Raw genomic sequence first — 24,988 nt, 5'->3', positions numbered from 1 at the left:
GCCAAACGTGACAGCTACTAGATCTCTCTCCAGAGTTCTGCCATCATATAGAGGGAGACAATGTGTAAATGGTAATGACACACAAAGACCTACACTGGTGTTGTACCTTCATGTTTGAAAATGATTCAGGAGGTGCTGTGATATTCTTTTACAGTCATTGGTATTCATGACAGTAATCTGCCATAAAAAATTCTCTCAATTTTAAATCTTTATTTTAAAAGAATTCTAATACATATAAGGGCTTGCTCTAGCTACGGATGACCACAATTGGAGCACCAACAATGGACAGACTGAACTAATCTTATTTTTAATCTACATAGATAACTGCAGAAAATCAACACAAATAAACACAGAAAAGAAACTTAGTGATGGCAGATAATGAAACACGCCTTACAGTCAACATGATTGTATCTCTCCAGAACTGACTATTTAGACTACTTAAATAATTATTGGCTTTCCTTGTTATGATTTTGGTTCTTAGTAACGGTGCTGTCCAGACACCCAAGTATTTCCTGCTATTCCCAGCTCTTCTGAGAACTAACTGCTTTCAGTGTACATAAGAGATTGTATGGTATGCAGAGAAATTCTGGTGAACTTGAGTTTATGGGAGTGACCTTCCATTAATCTTCTCCCTGTTAAACTTCTTTTCTAGGATGACTAAAATGTTACAAAATCAGTTTTCTTCCTAGTGTTCGAGATTATGTTCCTTTGTTTTAACTGATAAATAAGAACACAAACAATGCTGACTACTTCTACCTTATAAGCAGCAAGACCAAAATCACACATAGAGAACAACTAAACACAGTAGTCCTATTGCTCTAAAATGTGGGGATTATATTGTTCTATTCCCTCCCCAGCACTAAAACATGGTTTTCTGATTGGTACTGCACTTTGATACTAAAGGACAAGTAAAATCCACTGCCCACTACATATCTACTACTTCTAATTTCAAAGTTCAATGTAATTCCAGTTATGTTTCTACTTCTGAGCTGGTCACATCACATTAATGCAAACCATTTCTTGCTAAATCTAGTATAGTATCCTTCTTGTGGGCTACATAGTAAATTTAGACAGACCATGTAAACTCATAACCTTTGAAAGCACAGCCCTGAAGTCTACTCTTGATCAATATCCATCACCATTGTGGTACTGTGCTTAGCCTACTTACCTTGATAAGAATGCAGTAACAAGAATGTAACTTATATTCTCTAATAAGTTCTTTATAAATTGGATAAATAGCATACATTTTTCATCAAAAATGCAAAATAACTTCCAGTTGATTCACTGCTTAGCCAGCTGAATAGTTTTAATTTTTTTCATTTTACACAACACATGGTGCTTATAGCAAAGACTGCTCTGAAACTGAAGAGAAAATGCTGTAGAAGAACCTTACTTATTTAAGGTGAAGGATTGCTACAGCCACTGCAATGCTGCTACTGTATTATGGGGCTTGTCACTACATAACTTTTGTGCTCTAAAGTAGACTGAAGTTACCTTTTGCAACAGCATAGAACATTTAACCAGCTATATTCAGCTGAATAAGGATCCAGCTCTTGTGGCATATGTTAATAAGGCATTGGAAATATTTGTGCACAGCCTAACAGCACAGATTATTTTTGTTTAATTTGCTTCTATACTAAGCTGGTAAAGCATTGAAACAGAAAATAAACTCTGGGCTTTCAGGCTATTAATTTATTATGTTTACAGTTTGGTAAGGAATATTATATTAAATTAACTGTGTATTTGCAGCTAATGATAAAAGTTAACTTCTTATACCTTCCACACACAATTGTCATGACAAACCCCTTCCAAATACCATCTTTTTCCTTGAAAAATTAGAACACCCTCATCACAACACATGAAAGGGATCTCAAATTTAATGCCCATGTACGTACCCCAAGATAAAAAGGAAGGGCTGACTGGGTAAGCACGTTTCTCTGTGCCTCTTCTTCATGCCACATGATGTGAAACAACAGCTTAACAACAGGTGTGTTTTCAAAACAGATTTTTAAATCACCACACTCTATATAAAAGGCCTACAGAGTTGTAGTTCACATGACTTAAGATGACTACTAACACTAGGTTTCCTATACATTGATTAACTATGCTTCACAAGAAGAAGAAAAAAAAGACTTGGGATCAAAGTCTTGAAGAACCTGGAGAACTAGGAATTAATGATTAGTTATCTTTATGGAAGGCCTTGTGTAGTGTTACTGAGCACAAGTGGTACATACATGGATTTTCAGACTATATATTACAATTCCAATTTTCTTTTGCAGCCACAGCATAAAGAAGCTGAAGTTCTATCTGTCTCTCAACATGGTTGATTCATCATGCAGACCTGTTGGTTTAGGGAATGTTCATTTTTTTTGTTTTGTTTAAAATCTGTAGGCTTTCCCAGTACTGCTGGATCTCAAACTCAAGTTTTGTGCTCTGGATTGCTATATTTCAATTGCCAGACACTCAAAAATACGTATTTCAGAAGGATCAGCCTATTTTCAAATATTTTTACAATTCTTTATTCAACAACACAAAGAACAGTGCTTACGTTCCTGAGTAGGAGAAAAAAACAGCTTTTACAGAATACTTGAAGTCTGAGTAATACAAGCTGTATGATGCATCCTTTCAAATTTTGTAGTCTGAATTTATATACACTTGAGCTGGAGATATCACTGGTGCATTGAGACTACTGTATGAGAAATAAATGTGATTTTTGAATAAATATGATTGCCTTATTTGCTGCATTATGTTATTTAGCTTAGAACCTAAATAACTTATTTTCTTTCATAAAACACTATTCTAAGCATAATTTGTTATCATAATGTTCAGAATACTGTCCTATTTTATCAATGTTATCTTAAAATGAATTCGTCAGGATTTGAAAATAGCCCTACCCTTTAGTCTGATAGTTATATATAGAGAGAACAAATGCTTAAAAAGAAAAAAAAAAGAGAATTTTTTTAAAGAGTGTATTTAAAAGGGCTACCACATAACATGCTTGTGCTACTTCCTCCCAGTATTCTGTTACAATTTCAAAAGTATCCATATAAAGACATATACAGTTTTAAAAATCAAATATGTAAGAACTCAGTAAAAATAAATAAAGTACTCTTTATTGGAATGTTCTGTTCTTAAAATAATATACCTATGACTATAACACTTTACAAACACTAGAAGGACTACCATTCCAAAGTTTGGACATTTTTTGGTTTGAGTGATGCTAAATGCAGCTAATTTTATTGAATGAGTAGAACAAAGTTTGTTTTGAGAGAGCACCTTGTAACAATCGCATTTTTCAAAGTGTATATAAAAACAAAGAAGACACTGGACACAGGTTTCCATGTCTTAAATCCAAGTACTAATTGTAGCATACCATACTAAAACATTATTTACTCGGCTAATTATTCCTGCTAAGAGACATGGAGAGGTGGAGACAATCTCCATGAATATCATACCAACATGTTCATACAGTTTAAGGACCTAATGTACTATGTTCTTTTCCTCTGGAGACACATTCTTACTGTCTAAAGATCTAATAACTCATCATCTTGAATTGTCAGTCACCATTTCTATTCTGAGTCTCAGAAAGGCCCTTTCAGCCAAGTAGCTAAATTTTTAGGTAGAAAAAGAACTTTAATCTGTATTTCCTTGAGAATTTATATAAACAGCACACAGGATTTCAGCCTTCTAACTCACCATTTGGCAAGGATCTCTACTTACTTTTCATCCCAAACATGATCACCTCTGTGGAAGACAACTAGGTTATTTTCAGGGTCCAGAGCCAACCCAGAAACTTGGCCTAGTTTGAGGTCTAACCCAGGCCACTCCACAGCCTCTGCTATGTGGAAATCTGACCAAAGAAAGAAAGAAAGAAAATAACCATGTAGCATATTTGTAAAAAGAATCCAAATATGTTTAACTGGCATTTGGTTCAGAGTACTGGGAATTACATGGACATTTTCCTACATGCAGTATTTCCATTCAATGCATTGCAGTTTAATTCCAAGCATAGTTTTAACATAATAAAGCATGCACAATCACTGGCAACAGATGTACAGATGACAGAAATGTCAAAACTGCTTTTGACTCCTTTCTTTTCTCCATCTTATAAAGATACATGTATACAGACTCTAGAAGTTTTAGCAGCTCTGTAAATACTTTCTACACTGAAAGATTACAAAAATATACTATTCAAATCAGCAGGCAAATTTAAATATTAACTATCAGTGTTTTATTAAAAACTGCCTAATAAATACTAATATTTTTTTTCTATTAAAGCTTTTAACACTAAGAAAAGAAGACTTCTTTTTCTACAGAAGACTGTAAAACTCAACTAAGGGAGAGAAATTTAGTTTTAGATATTAACATAAAAGGCTAAAAATATGGTCTCTTCAACCTCTCTTATGCAAAAGTAGACTGATAAGGATAAAAGGCACAAACTGTTCAATATTTGAAAAGTTGAAGAGATTTGACTGCAAGGATTAATTTCTCACAGATCATCTGCTTAAATACTATTTGGAAGAGGTTGCTCTTGTGTGGCTCTGGCAGTATATTAAGAGACAAACGAACTAGATTATCAAAAATAAAAAATGTAATGGCAAAAGAGATCTCACTGATTCTGATAAAATAAAAAGTGACGAAGAAAAATCAGAACATTTGTTCTACATGTTAGGAGATCCACCACTACTTTCTTTTCAAAATTGATTTGTTGAGCATAATTCAGGTATTTCTACAATGCATAATTGCATGTAGACACATATAGACAAACTGATGGCAAATAAGAAACAATTTGTTTGAAGTTATGTGAAACTGGAGTCACTTCACTAACAGTCAGTGTGCTTGCAAGAAACCATGCTTTACTTTGCCACTTTCAGTTCACCCAGAGTTTGTGAGTTCTGCTGTGATCCTAAACACCAATCACTGAGGTACCATCTAGGCAGGTGAAACAGATATCCAAATTAAAAAAGAGCCAGGGAATCCTGCTTTGAAAGAAGGCAGATCACAGACCTTAGAACACAGCACCCAAGGAATCTGAGAGGATTCACTTTCACCTGAAGTGATTTTCCAATGAAAGGTAAAATTAATGGGAAACAGTCTATAAAATCTTTAAGCCACCTGTGCAACCCATCTGTCCTGATAATACCCTCATCTTGCATTTTACTTGGAAGAGAGGTAGTCTGAGGTGTAACAACAGGAATGCAGTGGAGGGAAAGTCACTCTCTAGAACCTATACAAGAGGAATATGAAACTAGTGCTGAAAACCTGCTGTAGACTTGGAGATGTTTTACCTGTTTGAACTGCAATAACATAGCTGGAGTAGGTGAACTAAAAGAAACCTAAAAGCTATCAGCAACTACAGTGTATCCAGGACAGTAATCAGAAACTCGCAAAACAAGAAATCCTACCCTGTAGAAATTTTAGCTGAACAAAAACTGCAAGCTAAAGGAAAAGCCGTTAAAAAAATTATACATATCCATAATTCTATACAGCTAAGTTGATCACAGCAGGTGCAGTGCCAGACATATTCACAGTTGTTTAGATTTTGGAAGGAATAGAAGAATGGAAATTCAGAGTCTGCTTCCTCACTTGCTCGTCCCATATCACCTTATGTTAAACTCTAGAAAGCTTGTCCATGTTTCATATTACAGAGGCCTTTGAGCCTTTTATTCAAAAAGCTAGGAAAAAAAAAAGTCTAAACATAGGAACTAAATTTTGGCGACTATTCAAGTTTTTCAGAAGACACATACTATAAAATAGAAAATATTTATTCTTAAAGGAATAAAAGATTTCTGATCGATCAAAACAATAAAGTGAATGTACAGTGATATACAATCTAATCGCAAGAGTCCCAGCCTCAATACAATCTTTAGATTTTATCACATTTTTTCAAAATTGGTTAATTAGTATTGTATTTTACTCTTTCTTTGCAAGTCCATTCTGAAAGTCCTTTATACATATTTATCTCAAGGCAACTAGCTTTTTAATAAAAACTCACTAAATTTAGACTTCCTTTATCTAAGATTTATTACTATTTCCCTACAAGAATTAGTGGTCCATGAAACAGTTTCTAAAGAGACTAATGAAAATTACTTTTCCCACTGGAGTAATTTATAATTACTTAGAAAAAACAAGATCACCAGTTTTGTTGTAAATGAGATCTCTAAACTAGGTACCAGTAAACTACCTTTCAACTTGGAGTCCTTCCTTCCATTAAAAAGAAAGAAATACCTACATTTAGAACATGCGATCAACATTCTAAACAAGTGAAAGACGAAAGCCTTATTTATTGACACAATTGCAATTTACTGTCCAGAATTTCCTGGAAGATCATTCTAGCTTTTAACTTTGCAAACTTTAAGCCAAGTTGCATTTACTCCCTGCCATCAGAGCACTCATTTAAATCTTGACAAATTTAATTAAGCACTGCACAAAGGAGTTTTGAACGCCTTGACTTCATTCTTTGACTCCTTGACACTCTTTGACTTACTTAGATGGTATAATTGTACTAGTTGCAGTGATATTAAACAACCTAACAGATTAGTGACCGGTTTAGGGTAACAAGCTAACAACAGCACAGGAAGAACAGTAGTATAAGGTTTGAACATTTTTAACAACTTTACTTATTGCATTAGCCTCTTGCTATTTCAGGCCAATTACACGTTAAAAATTGGAATATTTGCATGACTAAAAATATTAAACTATTTTCATACTGGTGATTTTTAAACAGTTAAATGACATTAATTTAGCAGCAGAATCTTGTCCTAAAAAATTGAGAATTTTTTCAATTCAACACAACAAAGGTTTTACAAGGGGGGAAAATTTTTTTATTAAATCAAGATAACTTTACTTCTTCCCCTGAGGAGGAAAATTCTCTTATGGAAGATTTTGTTTTAAATATGTAAATACTTCCCTAAAAAGAAACTAAATATATGCTTAAAGATTTTATTGCTAGAAAAACTCTTTTGCCAAAAGATAGTACTGACAACTTCTGCAGGTCAAGAATTCTGTAGTTAAAGTATTACAAGCATAAAAAAACACCTCCAAAAATTAAGGAAATTAATTTAGGAAATTAATTAAGGAAACTTCAGGGTTTTTTTTCCTATACCTCAAAACTGCATTAATTGAAAATTCATTTATTAGCTAGTCCTCCACCAACAAACTCTCCCCAAATGAATACATGGCTACTGACATATCCAAGCAAATTCTTTCTGTAGTTAGAATTCATGCTACAAGGTAACCAAACTAAGCCATTTATTCAGCTCACTGACATTCTCTCCTCTGGATCAGTGAAAATAGAAAGCAATTTTCTTCTTTGCCTTGTATGCACCACATGTTATTAGTCTAAACTGAAGAAACTGCTTTTCTAGAAATGCTATCCACATTACTTTCCTGAATATTTAATTCCAGTGAGGTTTATGGAATTATTTAAGATTTACACATATCTCAGGCACATAGTAACATTACACCTGTTTTTTTGCCCTATTTGACAGGCTATTATTTATCTGGATCGCATAACACCGGAAAGTCCTCATCTTTGGTTTTCTTTCAAATACAAACCCAATATTTTGGTGAGCTTAAACACTGTAACAGAACCTCATATAAACAGACACAATACATGTTAACATTATGAACATTCAAAATAAAAATCAAATGGTTGATGGATGATACATATATGTGTACAGAAGTACTTGGAAACATCAATCAGGGTGGTGCAACATAAAAGCTGGCATGTGTTGCTACAGCTTATGGGTAAAAATGGCTTTCATGCACACATATCAGCTTCTTTTATGAGATACTCATCACATGCTGCATTATCTGGCTTTCCACATTAGCAAGTAAGGCTAAGGGCAGTCAATATCACAGAGACCAAAATGCAAGTAAAGCAAACACAGTAATTCCATGGTTTCTGCTGTCATAGAAACCTGAAGGGAATACATTCTATTTCTAGCACAATAAAACAGCCTGTACAAGACTATCTGGAGAGTGAAGCTCAATTTGAAATCAATATGCAGAAAATTTTACTTCTGAAGAATTTTCCAGGATTACCTACCATTCTTTCTGAAAGAGAGAAAAATATCTGATAGAGTAACAGCAACAAATTTTATAAAATTGCATATCTGACAGATCAAGGTAATCAGCAAACTCATAAAAATTATTGATTATTCCAGTGACCATTTTACAGTAGTTACTTGTAATAAATTCTTTACTTCCTGTGACTACTATATCCTATGTGTACTTTGTTCTAGTGTAATCAATATATAATCATCATGTAAAAGTCTTAAGAGTATAAAATGATACTGTACTGTTCAAGAAGTACTGGTGTTGTACCATCAGCACACATTCTTTCTTCACATAGGGAGGGGGAAAGAACCCCAGTGAAATACCTCTAAGTAGAGGGAGAATATTTCAATAATTAGGAAGAACATCATGTAAAATGCTTTCAATCCTCCACTGAAATTCCCTTCAGATTTTGCTAATGTGGATCACAGCTCTTACATTGCATTTCACTGGATAAATTAACCCAGACCCACCTCCTTTATGCTCTTTTTCCCAGCTTCCCTCACCAAGCTTAGACTGTTGTAAAGAGAAATGCCTGTTCTCTGGTGGCCTCAGGGTAGACTCTAGTCTGTGAAATTTCCACATTCTGTCTCTGACAAGAATAGTATTGTCCCTTTCATCATGATTTGTGATCTCTCTGGCAAGGTCCTTCTTTTGGACTACATTAGCAATCTCTGCCACAAGATCTGATTCTGCCTTTTCTGTAGGGTTATGCTTATGCACATTCACAACATCTTCCCTTTCTCCTAGCAGCTTAGAAAGGAGTGAATAGAAATCACCTGTACAGAAAAGAGAAAAGATAAGAGTAAAGGAGAAAATATACCAACTATAACAGATGGAACAGTTTTAGAAGGCTTCCAGCAGGGCACAATGTAACAAAGTTATTCAAACAGTTATTGACAAAAGTAGCAAAGAGGAACTGTTACAGCCTCAGGAACTGAACGAGCCAGGTTTCTAGTATGAGAATATATAGTCAAATCATTACTGACTTAAAATTACATATAGATGCCCACTTTTACCTGATATTCTGGCATCAAAAAATCATCACCTCTGGAGAGATGGTCTTGGGAACAAGGAACAAGAGAAAAAGAGAAAGGAAAAACGAAAGAAAAAGGGAAAGGAAAAAGTGTGCACATTTCATAAAAGAATATTTGTGATGGAATTATCTGGATTTACCAGGCTACTGCAAAGTTATATTTTCACAAAACAAAGAGGGAAAAATTTTATAGTTTTATAAAATTTTTAACTTACAAAGACAGTAATAGACAATCATAATAGTTTTAAAAGCATTTTATACATTTTATATTTTATTTCTTTGAAGTCTGTCATTGTATAATAAACTTAAGCTGTAAGAAAACCAAATTTCCCATTTGCAAACAGATTCCATAGCACCCACTGTAGAAAAAAGACATGATCCATTAAATTTACTTTTATTTATTCAGTCTGGGTTCTACTCCTTCTTTTACTCCAAACAGTAATATTTCTTAGTCATAGTATCATCTGGCAGTGAAGGGAAAACTATCTTCTCAATGTGCTTGCTAGCAATGCAGTTATCACTGTAACTTTCTTAGGCATACAACATTTCAGTGCATTCCGCAACAATAGCTCAAAGCAAAAACACCCATGAAAACAGAATTTATTGATCAAGTATCTTGGCTGCCTGAAACTATCATTTCTACTAAAATACCACTTCTATTCTACTACCATTCTATTAAATACCACTGCATCACTTGAGTGGAAAGACATATTAAATGTGTGTTAAGAGTTACTGCAAGTAGGTATCCTTTTATTTCAAGCACAAATCACATGTAATTAAAAAACTGTATTATTTTATGACAGGCTATATAGGACATTTTTTAGAAAAGTGAAACTATAAATAATGAAGCTTCCACATAAACCAAAGAAATAAACTAGGAAACAAACACCACCCCATCCCCACAACAAAGAAAAAATTGAAATCCAAAAAACCCATTCAGAGCCAGAAATCATCATTTGCAGCCTGGTACAGAGGAAATTAAGTATTTTGAAAATGGTCCTTAGAGTATTTGTCATGTTATTAAACAGTCCCTCTACAATGATTTTGCATAGGATTGCCTTCCTTGCCCTTGGAAATGAAACATCCTAGATGACACACTCGGTCATCTATTAGAAAATAACTATTGAAATAACAGGGCCAATTTCAATGAAAATAACAAAGCAAACTAGAGAAGAGACAAAATCATTAAGATATATATTACAAATTGGAATTATTTGCTTCAAATGCAATTATTAAAGCTAGAGCGCATAATTATCTTAATACTGTCATTTAATGAGTCCAAATAATGATTCAACACAAATCTAAACATTTTTAAAGTATATCACAGGAGTTTTGGATACAAATCATATTCATACTGAGGAAGATTTTTAATTATTAAAGCAACCATCAGCTGGTGATGAAGCAGAAACACAGCTGAAATTTCCTTTACGAAGGAAATATTTGGTACTAAAATACTCTACATTGGCCTTTCTCTTCCCCAACATTTTAAAAATTAAATACGAAATACGAAACAAATGTTTTGGTTTTATCTGTGGCTGGAGACATATAGATGACCTATATGCCATCATTTCCAATGAGAGGTCTGTGTGGTAAAAGCACTGCTCTAACTAATGTAACTGTGAGAAATCTCCCTAAACAGACAAACCTGATGCTATTTTAAACTGTAGGCCTTCTTAAAACAAGGAAAATGATCCTCGCGCAGTTCACTCTCTCCTAGTTCTATATCAACTGTCTAATCAACTGACTTGTAATTATTGGCTGCAAAAGGACAACAATATACTACAGTTTTTACAAAAGTTGCAAAACTGTATCAGCTTATATGTTCATTCTACTTGAGTGAAGAAGTTTGACAACTTCATGTTCCAGCCAAAAGCACTGCATTCTATCTCTGGTGTGCAAGTGTTGTCACAGAATTATCACCCCAGTCTCTAAAATAGATATTGCTTGTTGATTTAAAAAATAAAATTAAAAAAAAATACAAAAAAAGTTATTTTGTTTACCTGTCTGATATTAGCTCCTTCAAAAGAAACAGTTAAAAGATAGGGCTCAATAAAAGACAAAGAAAAGAGAGCAGGAGAATTCAAGTTAAAAAACATAAAATGCTCAGGGAATAATTTTTAGGACAGGTTGCTTTCATAGAAAATGCCAGTGGCCTTTATGGAAGTTATTAATCAGGGATTCAAGTCTAAGTGGGGTGATCTGGTTTTCTCCCAGAGCTGAGCCAATGACCATAAGATATGAGAAATCTTCAAACACTGGTATATAGAGTAGGGCAGTTTAAGTACTACAACCACTATCCATGAGTACCGATGAGGTATTTTCCAAGCTAAGCCTGTCCTGTTTGAGCTTTCATTAAGCAAGGATTTTGTAACCTTAGCAGTTAAAAATATTTAGGAACTGACTGAATGTATGGAAAAGGGTACGCATCAGAGAACAGAAGTTCTTCTGGCTTCTTCAGCCACCCTGAAACTGTGATCCTTTCCTTAAGTGAATGTATTTGAGAATATGGAATCTCCACACAAAGTTCAAAAAACATCCATGAAGTCTACATATGTGACCACTATCTCCGTACTTCTGGAACAATCACTAGCTGAAGTCTTCTGTCAGTGTCCTGGCATTTTGACAGAACTCAGAGTATTTACAAGGCACAAAAGACATGGAAGTGAAGAATTTAAGTTTCCTGATTACCCAATGTCTGCAACCCTACCCTGAATTCCACACACTGAATGTGTATAACTTTCTTTCACCTTTGCTTGTGATGTCCAGGCAGATTCCAATAATTTGTAACCAGTGTAATTTTAAGAAATAGTTCAGAATTTGCTAGAGATAACTAGCAAAGAGCAGACTCATATTGATTCTGAGTAAAAGCTGTGCAAAGCAATATCCAGCAAACATCAAAGTTCAATCTTGTGTTGCTGCATGGCAGTGGTCTTGTACCAGCTGGAACAGTTAAAGGTGTTGTTTGCCTGATGATACTCAGTAGGAAAGGAACATTGTTTGTGATGAGACAGCCTGGCCTTTAGAATGCTCGAGTATGACTATACAAAGACATGAGTGAATCAACAATTTGATCTTACTGAAGAAACTGAACTCTAGTAGTGCACTCTCTGGAAAGCTGCCTGATTGGATCACTTTCAGAGAAGATCCCTGTATTTCTTATGTGCAAGCTATCAGTACAGTTTCCTCTATGGAAAAGATAATTGGCTACAAAGACCTGCAGTTTATTCAAGACCAAATCTCAAGAATAAAACAATGCACAAGCATATTCCAGTAAGTTCAAACTTCCTGTGGTAGTTGTACACTATCAAAACTCTTTTACAGAACAATATTTTGGTATATAGTCACAGAAACAAAATCATAACATTGGCAATTTCATTGCAAAACATGAGTTGACCTTCATTTTATTTAATAAAAGGTCAGATTAGGGTTGATAAAGAAGTTTACATATGTAATGTTTTCCATCATGTAGTTTAGTTTTAGGTAGTCTTGTGAGGAGCAGGGAGCTGGTCTTGATAATCCTTACAGGTTTCTTCTAACTCTATATATTCTATGATTCTATTTCTAAAACCAGTCATTTTTTTTGTCCAGCACTAGAGCCCAAGTTCCCCAATTTGCAGGGAGCAATTGCTGTCTGTAGTCCTTCAGCAGCACACCATGGTGCTGTCAGAAGCACCAGTTTCCAGTTTAGATGAGGTATCTAGCCAAGGTACTGCAGGACCAAGCTAAATAGATCCAAAGTTTAGCCATGGTAAACCTGTCCAGAGAGCCTGAATGTGTAACTGTTAAGATGCATATGTGAAATCTCATTTTACTACATTTTAGAAAAAATTACAAGAGAATTTTTGTGCCCAAAAATCTGTATTTTTGTAGTAATATCTGTAAAGTTTCAGTGTGATGGTTCAGAGAAGCTCCCCAGTCTTTCACTGGCCTTTTTAGACCTCATGTTCTTCCTTCCAAAGCCATGTCCTGGTTCTATCCTAACAGGACCAAGAAACAAGTTTTCACAGTTGACTTTGAGCTTCATAATTATCTCTGAATAAAATGGGGTGTATATTCTGAGACTGCATGTTTCTGTCTTAGCACGATGTGCTTCTGTTTCGTGGGTTCAGCTGGCAAAAGTGGTCAGGGGTTCTGCCCCCTTCCCAAGTACTGAAATCATGTTCAAACACTCTGGGTCCAACAATGACTTACTTATGACATGCATAAGATAACACGGATGGGAGAAAAGAAGAGGAGAAAGGCATGGAATAACTTATGTAATCATAAGTGAGCAAAATCTAAAGCCTGTTTCAAGTGATATTCAACAGTGTTTGATATAGTAGGCAAAAAAACTTTCAAAATGTCTTCTAGTATGCTATTACTTTTCATGCAAGTCATGATTTAATTTGTTGCTTTTATGAAAGCACTGGAGAGATTCCTGAGAACCAAAATGTATTGAGTAAGGCTGTTTTCTTTTTGAAGGGATTTGAAGGGCTGGGAGGCATAGATAGAAACGAAGAAGAGTTAAGCTGCTCTAGAGTTTCTTGGCCACCCTCATTGCTCTACAGTGATGTGCACTTACAGCATAAGCAAACAGACATATCTGAAGAACCAGGAACCACATCTGCTCTCAAGGCATGTCTAAGCAGCTTACAGAGCTAAAAAAAGGATAGAACAAAAGGTAAAAAAAAGTTTCTCTTTTTAATTCTATGTCTGCATGTCCCTAAGAAGGGCTTTTACTACTACCACAATATAAATGCATTTTGGTTTTCAATCACACTTTCCTTTTCTGTTAAAATATTTTAATTTTTTAAATGTTTTTTCTAATATTTTAATTAGAGCCCAAACATAGTTTTTAAAAACTCACTAGGTTATGGGAGTTTGTAAAAGTTTGGGAAAGTGTGAAAGCTAAGTGAGTATGATGGAAGATGAAGAATGTTCCCTGAATATCGTTAACAAATCAAACCCTAATACTCAAAACCAAGGCTGTATGCAGCTACTCAACTTCCCTGTTCTTTTCTTTCCTTCCTGACCAGTAATAATTTCCTAACAAAAACTAAGAATTTTGTTACAATACAATACATTTATTAGCTACTTCTAGATGATTAGAAATAAAGACAATTGTTTTACTATACAGCACCTCACTGTGCTTATTTAGATATACTACAGACATTTGAATTCCAGAATAGGGTGCACCAGTTTCACCTTAAATTTCTATTTCATGCAGTATATACTTTGCATTATATTTAGGCTCACAAAATTACGTAAGTGAGAATATGTTTATTACAGAGGAGTTCCACTATCTTCAATTTATTTTTTTAAGCATCATCATGCTTTATTTTAAAAAAGAGACAGCAAAATTATAAAAAAGGAAAACATTCTAGTAATAACAACAATAATAATAATAATTTTGGTTTGTTTTAGATTTGTGATATAACTTAATTTATCTGAACTCTTCCATACTAATACAAGGTACTACACTTTCGATTTCTTCAGACACACTAATGATATTATAAGCAGTTTTGTAGTTGTTCATTGATAAGTAGCCATTTAGAAAACATCCAGGAAATGTCTCTTTGCAGTTTGAAGAACCAGAGAACGTGGCTCTTTTTTGTTTTTCCCCTTAAGGAAACAAAAGAGAGATGGTCAGAGACCAGAGGAGCTGTATCTTCTTCTTTCACTTAAACCAATCAGAGATTTCTACCCCAGGTGCAAAGAGACATAATTCAATGTTTTTTTATTGTAACAAGCTTCTCTTAGAAATGCAGAACTTTACAAAAAATACACAACTCAACAGAGACATTTCAGTTTCCCAACTCCCATATTTAGCTACAACCTAGCAAAATATTTCCAGCTGATGTCTAATAAATATCTTGTGCAAAATACTTATCTGTGTTCATGTGTGTTGGAGTCATATGCAAGTAAACCATGCAACTGAAAAAAATTAAAAAGTGGGGTAGGCATCCAACAGGTAATAAATAGGAGATTTATGTGTAACCTTGATTCAGACCCCATTTTGTACAGATTATGATGTTAAACTTTCTTACAAAGAAACTTCTTCCTACAGTCAATGGACCATCACAATATATTTATATTTAATCTTATTCAAAGAGTCTGTCTCCAAGAATTCCTGAACAAATATTTTAACTGTACAGAAAGACTTCTAACATTTTTATTCCAGCATCTCTGTTTATGAAACATATATTTGCATTTAAGTACTTCAGCCTTTACTGTGAAATGAAGGTCCATAATTACTGTTACTTTGCTAGACAAACAGAATGGTCATTTATTTTGCATGTCCATCTAGAAACACCACAGAGTGTGAGTTTAAAGGATACTTTGTAACATCTTCCACACCTTACATTCAAGCCACATTTCCAATCAGTTTCAATAGGAGCTGTGCACATTCAGACTTGGTTTTAATTCTTTGGTTTGCATATCCTCAAAGACTGGGAAAACAGATCTCAACATCAGACTACCCAGCTACCTAGAACCACTCTGCAACTCCCGTAAGGGTCTAGAGAAAAATACTGTAATCAGAGAGCATCAAATTGCTTTACATTACAGAGCCATAATATTTTCTTTCTGTTGTGTACTATTTCTCTCACTATACATATATTAATCTCTAAAACAACAAGGTAGAAATGCAATGAGGTGTTTTCTGTGCAACTTATCTCACCACTAGAACAACAATTGTAATGACTGCAAATGTGAAGCTCGGCTTTACAGAAGCTACCACATGAATGCTTGACTGAAATTGATATTACTTTAAACATAGAAGGTTTAACAGGATTTCAATTAACACACTCAGCTGTGAAAAAGGGACCTCACATGAATCTATCGGGACACTGCTAAAAGAAAGATCTTATATTCCTTTATATTGAACTTACCTATTTGAACTCCTGTAACAATTTAGTCTTATGGCAAAAAAGAAATAATGATGCATAAGGGAAAAAGTCACCAACACTACTGCTGAGAGCAACTGCAACTTTTGACTTGCTTCAGATCCATCATCAAAAGCAAAACGTATGTTACTTTTTTGGTATTAACTCCTAAATTCCCTAAGCCAGAAAAAGTAAACATGTAATTTCATAAGTGCCATGGAAAACATAGTATCAGAAGCACAATGAAAATCTCAACTCATTTCTCTCCCATATATGTGTATGTGACATACATATGTGTACACATAGGTCGTTCAAAAACAAAACCCAAAATCTAATTTTTGTTTTCTATGCTGTTACTGAATTTTCAGTTCAAGCAAACTTGAATTTTGCTTTAAACCATTTAAACATTATTATATTTAATTATGTTTAATATATGAAAATATAATAATATAAATATAATAAAATAATTATATTAATTTTAGTAGTAAAATTTTTGCCCCTTCTACTTCAGTTTATGATTATACCTAATATACACAAAATGATATACCAAATCATGAGCCAGACAAAACATTGAATACTGGACATCTGATTAACCATTAGTTGCCTTACATTTTTTTATTTTTTTAAGAAACTACTCCTGCTATTGTTTATATGCACAAGTTTCTAAAGCTTTTAGGTACACCATCAGCAAACCAGTAAAGGCTACTTCACTGCTTGCATGCTAAAACAAATCTGAACTGCACTACACTGTACTATGCTACAGGAAAGTGATGAACAAGCAGAATGAAACACATTTAGGTATTTTTTCAAGTAAAGACATATGGCAGAGATCATGAGTGCTAACAAATGGTTTTTGCTTCACTGCATCTATTGAGTACAATTTAATCCAACTTCTACTGATGAACAAAAAATAAACATATATATTATTTGTTTTACTAGGGACTTGATGTCAGCAGGAACAGGAAACTTTCCAATACACCAAATGTCTAAATCAACTGCATTTCCTACAATAATTCACTTCTTATGAACAGTTTATCTTCACTGCTGTTTCGGAAACTATATAATGAGGTCAGTTTCAATAAGATAGGTTCAGTTAAATTTTAACACAACAGAGATTTGGCTTTGTCTTCATGCAGAGGTCTGGTTCACTTTGTGATGGTTACTGCTTATTTCTATATATTTACATTGTTTATTAATGTGCCTCCGATGAGTGAAGATGGTGAAATTGAAAATGCAATGTAAAAGCAACGGTAACACCTGGATGTACCAACATAATAAACATCCTGTGTGTGACAGGAGGTACCTCATTGCCCAGGCAAACAAATAAAACATTATTTATAGGCAGATACTTTCATATGGCAGACTTTTTTGTTTTCCCCTTTTGAGGCAAATCCTTAGATGTAAGAGTACTGACACAAAAATTGTCTCTTTGACTATATCACTAACGTCCAGGTTAGTACGTACCTCTGATGCTTTTTCTCTGGGTGTAGAATTATAAGCCAAACACGATTAAGGGATAAAAGGGTGATCTCAGTATTTTATAAGGATCCTTAGGCGCAACAATTCGTCGAAGTGGAATATGCCAGAATTCGCACACATGGTATACTGCATATATAATTTTACAGACTTTTTAGATTAATATATTTGATCTAATGAGAAATTTAAATGAATAGAGTGTAATTTCTTTATTTTAAAGTATTCCTCCCTAGATGGGGCTTCAGTCTAGTCTATGAAGTATGTTATAAGAGAGGGCTTTGGTTTCTCAAGATAGTGTAAAGCTTTTCAGCCCTCCAATTGTGAAGCCTTTAGGATGTTTGGGTTTTTTGCCTAGCAGTATATCAGGACTATGCCAAGATATCAGGCTTAAAGAATTACAAGTATGTATGCTAAGAATACTGAGAAAGCATAAAAGGTATATAAAAAGAAAAGCCAAAAGATCATCATGGAATCACCTCCATGGCAGCAGAACAATTTAACAACTATTTCAGTGTTTATTGAAGGAACAGTGTTTATTTCATTTGCCTGAAACTAGGAAGGGAAAATAAGCTGCTAAAACACAGAGAAACCCATGCAAGTTAAAACATAGAGCTATTGGAAAATTGTTGATGTGCTTTCTTCAGAGCAAATCAAGTGCTGAATTTACTGAGCAACAGCTTGGCAGCAACAGAACTAATCAAAGACTCAGTTCTGGCGTCTCTGTGCTTTGCAGATAAGGTTATCATACAGAATATGCCACGCCAGACCATAAAGGGAAATACTTCTCTCTTTTATCTCCGTGAAAGGATGTACTTGTATAATTACCTCAAACGCAGTGGATGTACGCATGTTCTTCTGTGTAGGGTCTACTGCTTCCCCACTTCAAACTGTAGAATTTTCCTGCCATTAAGGTCTGGTTCAAATTTGGCTCCTACAGGCTAACTCACTGAAATTACTTGAGGAGGTGGATGAATTGGCAACACCATTGCTTAAAACTGATTTGCCCCATAAAACTGGACTCCAATTCCTATGTAAATTTTAGAGGCATATTTTGCAGACCATTTTCAGCTCCCAGTTTCACTAGTCTATCTGGCAAGCACTAAAACCTAATTTCTAAGCCAGCCACTCAGCTTTCCATCTTTACAGACAAAAATAAAACCCAACCTGAACTGGTTTTTCCTGTTGTTTTGTTTACTCAGACATAATTCTACTGAAGTTAGAGCTGTATCAATATAAAATTTGAAGTCAGGCTCCTGCAAATGATGGGCGAATTTATCCTAATCTAACAATTAAGAACACAAAATTAAATTCACAGCAACTAATGTGTTTTGATATTTCACATCATGCATCGAAGTAGTTTCAAATGAACAAAACAATTCTGTGTGTTTCCAAAGAAACAGGTTAGATGAGAATGTATATTAAATACTGCTCTCAGCAAACCAGACTGCATTGCAGAAATATCTCCAAAATACATTTCAAAGATGGATGAAAAAGATTTTAACAGCAGGACCTTTTTCATCACTTTTTTCAAACACTAATGAGTTCAATAAAACATATACATAACAAGAACATTGACGAAATGCTAATATACTTATTGGTAACTTAAGTGTAAAGCAGATTGTCAGCATGAATTTTGATGTAAATTTTTAAGCAGATAGCTCATTCTGCTCTGAAACAGGATTAAAAAATTTGTACTGTTTTCTTTTTTTTTAAAAAAAATCCTGCATTGATTAATATAAATATCAGATATGCCACTGTAAAGATTGTTTCTAATAGTTCAAAGTTCTTTCATGTAAGACAGTTTCACACTCTAGAAGCTAGTTTTATGTAACTAAAACTTAATTATTTAAGTTAACTCTAAAAAATGACAGAGTACAGAGAAAATCTAACCCCTCTAGGAGATGTTATCAAAAATTTTAAACACTGGCCAATCTTCACTCTTCCTAAAGGCAAAAGGAAATTTGCTTTTAGTCCTTGAATCCCAACATTGTTCACTGTTCATTGTATGAATCTGTAGCTGATGAGATCTTCCCCTTAGTCTGAAAAAAATCCTAATACTGAGGCAGTTTTTATCTAACAGTATATGACTCACAAGAACTTTAAAGGAGATTCTAAGATACTTCTGAAACATATATAATATTCTGAGTATTTCTAAAATCTTTATAGTAGTAATATTCTTTTTCCTCCAGTTAAGTACTACACACATTTCTATGTGAATTGTAATGCATACATGTACATATACACAAATATAGTAAAAAATAATAAGAGTGTTAAGCAGCTGCACTCAACTTCAACTTAATATTTGCATATACGGCCAATATTGAAGCATAAGAACATTATTCCCTAATACACATATAATAATATAAACTGAGAAATCAATGAAGAGTTAATAGCAAATAGTTACATACAGAAGACATGCACATACAAATAAATCACAACCTTCATTAGCAAATTAAACAAAGAATAGAAAAATTAAAATTAAAATGCACTACAAGGCTGGAGATCAGTGGTAAACTAAGTCTTTTTAATATTTCTTATATAGGATGCAACCCTATTAGCTTTACAGAACATTGCAAATTGCATCAATTAAAGATAAACAGACTAAAAACTTCATAACTCATTAAAAAACAGGATATAATTTATCAGTATTTTCCATTAATAAGTCCTTTACTTGACATAGAAATAAACAAGTACATACCCTGATCCAAAATCTCAGCCTCTCCTTTTTTGGCCTGCTGCAGAAAATAACTTGCATCACTATCCTTGGTTTCTGAAAAATGGATTTAGCATATGATTTAGCTTTTGCATGTGAATGGAATTGAGTATCTGCCTACTGCCCTTCAGAAATGAACATCTGATGTTTTTATATATAAACAGCAGTAGTTGTATCAAACAACGCAGCACTCAAACAACTGAAATTTAAAAATTAAGATTTATATTAGAATATAAAAGTACAAATAAACATAGAAATAAAAAAAAGTGCATAGCATTAAGCAAGTGCGTACCATGATCCAAAATATCTTCCTCTTTTTTGTCCTGCTGCAGCAAAGAACTTGTATCACTATTCTTGGTTTCTGAAAAATGGATTTAGGGTACAATGTTAATCTCTGCATGTGAAGGGAAATTACCTCCCTGACTGAGAAAAAGATGCCCTTCTGAAATGAATACTTGTTATTTTTATTATAGCAGTCATACCACACAATGCAACAGTAAAAAAGTGAAATAGAAAAACTACACCCTCTACTTACTACACAGTCACATCAGTCAGATTACCTCCGGATAATACTGTTGCTGCAATTTAGATGCCTACAATTGTTCAATGTAGAAATTTGATTCCATCCATAACAACTAGGGCAATGCTATGATTCAATTTTGTAGGAAATAGACAGAAGGTAAACATTAACAAATTGTTAATATAAAGTTTAGCCCAGAAAAAAAAGAAGCCAGTCTTTGGGGCACATGGATCAGCTATAAAAATAAGTTGGAAATTGGAAGACAACAGAGACAGAAACGGACAAAAGACTGTGGCAGACATTTCCAGCAAAACCAACAGCAGAATCCCACAATGCTTTATTAATTAGCAATTTGAATTTTATGTAGAACTGCATTACCTCTTTATGAAAATTTTGCATACCAACACAACACAGAGAAATATATCAATGAGCATAAGATGGCATGAATAAAATGGATTACAAGTGTTTCTCACCTTCATGATGTCCATGCATCACCTTCAGCACATCAGACTTGACTGGAATAGGAATATTTGCCTCCTGCGGAATATTTCTGAACATTTCAGGGTTTACATTCTGTGTGCAGGTCATATATGAGACAGCATGCTTGGCTTCCATATAGTACATAATGTAAAAGTTGCACATTTCATCATCGGCAGTACCCCTACACAGTACAGAAAAGATGTGGCACTTAGAAAATAATGAGATGAATAGCTGTTATTTGATTCAACCAACTTGTTTAACAGGATTCTAAAACATGGCAATCAAATGTTTAGATGTCCCAAACTAAAACATGCAATACCTGCATTGCAGTGAATATCAGAAATTTCAGTGGTTTACACTGGAGAAAAGCAGTGTGCACAAAATCCCCACATATCTCAGAAATCCTACCAATTTGCTTTTGATTTTACAGAAAATTGTATCACCTATTTAAACTGCTCTTCCTTCTTTCTCCAGCATACTCCACACTGTTCCCGTAGGCTGTGTACATGTTCTGATTAATATGACAGAACTGTATTATTCATTACATTACTATTCACTTACTTCTCTACAAATCTTACATGAATGTAATTTGAAATTGTCGCAATTATCATACACTTTCCATTTCAGCAGCTGAAATCTTCCCTCTTTCCTCATCAAGTGCATTCATTTATTGTCCAATTACACCGATTCTAATACTGCAAAACTTATTTTTGTTACATATTAAGATATTGTAAGTATCTCCTAAAGACAACATAGCACTGTCGTCTTGAGAATAATTTGTTTGTAAGCTTCTGTAACAAAGCATGAGTACAAGGGGAATGATGAATCATAACAAAATTCAGCTCTTTGATAAATGTGCATGTACTTGAAACAGAAGTGGCTCTTCTCTACTGCTACATAATAATTATTTTGTGAAGCAGAGTATATATGGCCTCTTTACAATTGTGGTCTTTTCATTCTCTGCCATATAGGTATCTTTTAGGTATCTATTTTTTGTTAGTATCTTTTGTTTAGAGCTACAATCCTGACAATGAATAAGCTAGGACTTTAAAACAAAAATTCATAAAATATAGGGCTTTACACCAAGATTTTCTAATTAGCTTTCACAATTGAATAGTAAACCTACACTCATTAAAAAAATACTGAGGTGGTCTATTAGCTGTTCGCAAAAGACATCAGTGCTGACTTTTCCAGCAGCATTCTGCAGCATTCATTTATTCACCATAGCAACAATAATAACCCAAGCCAGAGGGGAGACAGGGAAACATAGGAGAAGAGGCTGTTTCAAAAGAGGAATTGGTTATTTTTCCATGTGTTGGAAGTCTGGCAACCCTTGGAAACTACAAAAATGAGACTAACTGGGCAAGCTCTGCTTAAGCTTTTAGAAAGCATTAACTTCACTGTTGGACCTCCAATCTCCACTGTAATTGCTTCCTCTTTAAAACTCCAGTAGAAAATGGGATGTGCAAATTAAATGAACTGTAATTCACCTGACATGCTATTGTGTCTAAGCATTTGTGGTGGTTTAATTTCAGGTGGCAGTTAAGTACTGCCGCTCACTGCCCCCATTCCTGCCCTCCCCAGAGTGGGACAAAGCAAAACCTATGGTAAAATACAATAATACTAAATATTAATAAATAAATAACAATAATACTAAAAATACTAACAATAATACTAATAAACAATATGGCATGTTTCATACAATATACATGTATATATTATAGTGCAAACAAATAGTAATAAAAATAATAGAATAATAATTATAATAATAACAATTAATGTGATGAAAAGGACAGAGAGAGTTTCCCCACTGAACGCATACTAGTACATTGAAAGAAAATACCATACTTTTCCTAAGACTGTTTCTTAAACTGTAAGGATTATTCAACAGGAGCTACTTTGACGAAAGCTATAGAAACATGACAGAAACATTTTGAACTTGTGAAAAAAAGTCAGCAGTTAAATTAGATTCTATGGGTTTAGTGTCCATGATATTTGTAAAATATCTTCTCAACTTATTTTGAACTTCTCAACTAATTTTTTTCAACTGTTACACATCACTATCTTAACTGCCCACTGGAAGGTGACAAATCCATGTTGAATCCTTAATTGAGATGCAATCTTAGGGTGCTTAATGCATAAAAATCTCTTTCCTTGGAAGCTACAGCACACTCCCAGAATGGAGAGATTTCCACAGGCTATCTTTGTTTCTCTACATATGCATTAAATTATGCTTCAAAGAACTACAGCCAGCTAAGAGAGTATTAATAATGTATTTATTTTTGCAGCTGTATTTTTCCACTTCATCTTACAGGGCTGTGTCTTTCATCTGCTGTGGGAGAATAGATTATGGGAGAATAAGAATGGGGCTTCGGCCAAGCCTCATCCCTAATGGGGTGCAGCTGTGTAAGACAGCTGAACAGCACTGAAGAAGAAGAGTGGAATGCTCATGTCTATTGACCAATCACAAAAGGGTAAAAGGGCATACAGGTGCTATGCATGTGAGAGAAAAGGTAAAAAGCTGTACAGTTGTACTGGGGAATAATAAAGTGCTGATGCTTGACGGCATCTTTGGTGTAAGTTGTGTGCCCACTGTCAATTGGTGATCGCAATATCATTTGGGTAAACAACTGCAAACCATAGAGCAGTTGTGGGTGGTGGAACCCAGCCTAGCAAAGGAGGTAGGGAACATAAAAATGGGGGCTCAAATATCAGTAGAAAAGGAATCCATTTTGGATGTTCTGCTGCAAATATTACAAAGGAAAGGTATTAAGTGTGAGAATTGGGCATTACATGCCTTGCTCATTTGGTGTAAAGAAAATGGTGTAAGAGCAAATGCACAGACTGCCTTTTTTGTTGAAACATGGGAAGAAGCAGAGCACACATTGTGGGAGGCACTATGAGGGAGGATGAAATAGCCACAGGGTCTTTATGACATGGCGCTTAGTTTGGGACTCACAGCTTCAAATACAGATAGAGAAGTGGCAGCCACTGTCATTACTGCTACCGCTCCCCAGCCCTGTCTGAGGCCACCACTCCAGTAGCCAAACTCCACACTGTGGCTGTGGTCCCCTTTTGTCTCCTCTTCCCTCTAAGACTGTTCCTTCTGTAGGAGTCCTATCCTGCCAGTATCGCCCAAGAGTTACACTTCTCCCCTGGATGCCAATGATGGCATTTCAATGTCTCGGGAAGCTGCATCAGCCTGGTACACTGTTGGGGGTTGAGTGTTTTTCCTATTGCTGTTCAATTTAAAGAATTTTTCCCATTGTCATGTCAATGGAGCTGCCGGTTACACCGCGGATCTTTGCGGGCTCTGGACAAAAGGGGTAGGTGGGATCGGCTTGGAGAGGGGCTCTCATGCTTCCGGAGGGGACTTGTGTTTCCGGGGGCTGGGAGGAGGATCCTCTCGGTCTTGGAGCCGCGCGGCCGGACGCACGAGAGCCAGACCCTCTGCGATCACCTGCCCTGCATCTGTCCTGCTCCAGCCTCCAGTCTCTGCGGACACAGCTGAGCACCAGAACCCAACGGTGAGCGAGGAGCTGCCCACTCCAGCCGCTCCCCCCTGAGACCGGCGCGGCCGCGGCCGCCCCTTCCCGCCTCCGCTCCCGCCGAGAGAGAGCGTGCTCACAGCTAAAGAAAGGACTGGAACCGAGTAATCTGTTCTGTTTTGTTAGTAATTTTAACAACTGCTGTTGTTTCTGCTGGTACAGTTAGATATATTAGTAAAAGAGTTGTTATTCCTACCCCCTTATCTCTGCCTCAGAGTCCTTAATTCAAACGTTTATAATATTTGGTGGGAGTGGAATTCGGGTCTGTGCTTCAAAGGAAAATTTCTGCCTTTC

At 35.0% G+C, this 24,988-nt stretch overlaps 1 protein-coding gene across 30 annotated transcripts in view; it reads right to left on the bottom strand.

Moving 5' to 3' along the window:
* The window catches only part of PAM (peptidylglycine alpha-amidating monooxygenase), a 144,292-nt gene that overhangs the window by 15,052 nt on the left and 104,252 nt on the right, over positions 1-24,988 (bottom strand). For 17 of the 30 annotated variants that reach the window (XM_056513568.1, XM_056513560.1, XM_056513576.1 and 14 more), the window contains 4 exons: positions 21,140-21,327; positions 20,439-20,507; positions 20,132-20,203; positions 3,721-3,850 (listed from right to left, as the gene is read on the bottom strand). In XM_056513568.1, coding sequence (XP_056369543.1) covers positions 3,721-3,850; positions 20,132-20,203; positions 20,439-20,507; positions 21,140-21,327 — 459 coding nt within the window. Of the gene's footprint in view, positions 1-3,720; positions 3,851-8,531; positions 8,838-20,131; positions 20,204-20,438; positions 20,508-21,139; positions 21,328-24,988 lie in introns of all 30 variants that reach the window. The other 13 variants (XM_056513558.1, XM_056513555.1, XM_056513557.1 and 10 more) reach the window with 2 other exon arrangements.

Source organism: Oenanthe melanoleuca, chromosome Z, assembly GCF_029582105.1.
Source record: "Oenanthe melanoleuca isolate GR-GAL-2019-014 chromosome Z, OMel1.0, whole genome shotgun sequence".
In the NCBI taxonomy this organism is placed as follows: Eukaryota; Metazoa; Chordata; class Aves; order Passeriformes; family Muscicapidae; genus Oenanthe; species Oenanthe melanoleuca.
This window is presented reverse-complemented; position numbering and strand designations above follow the sequence as displayed.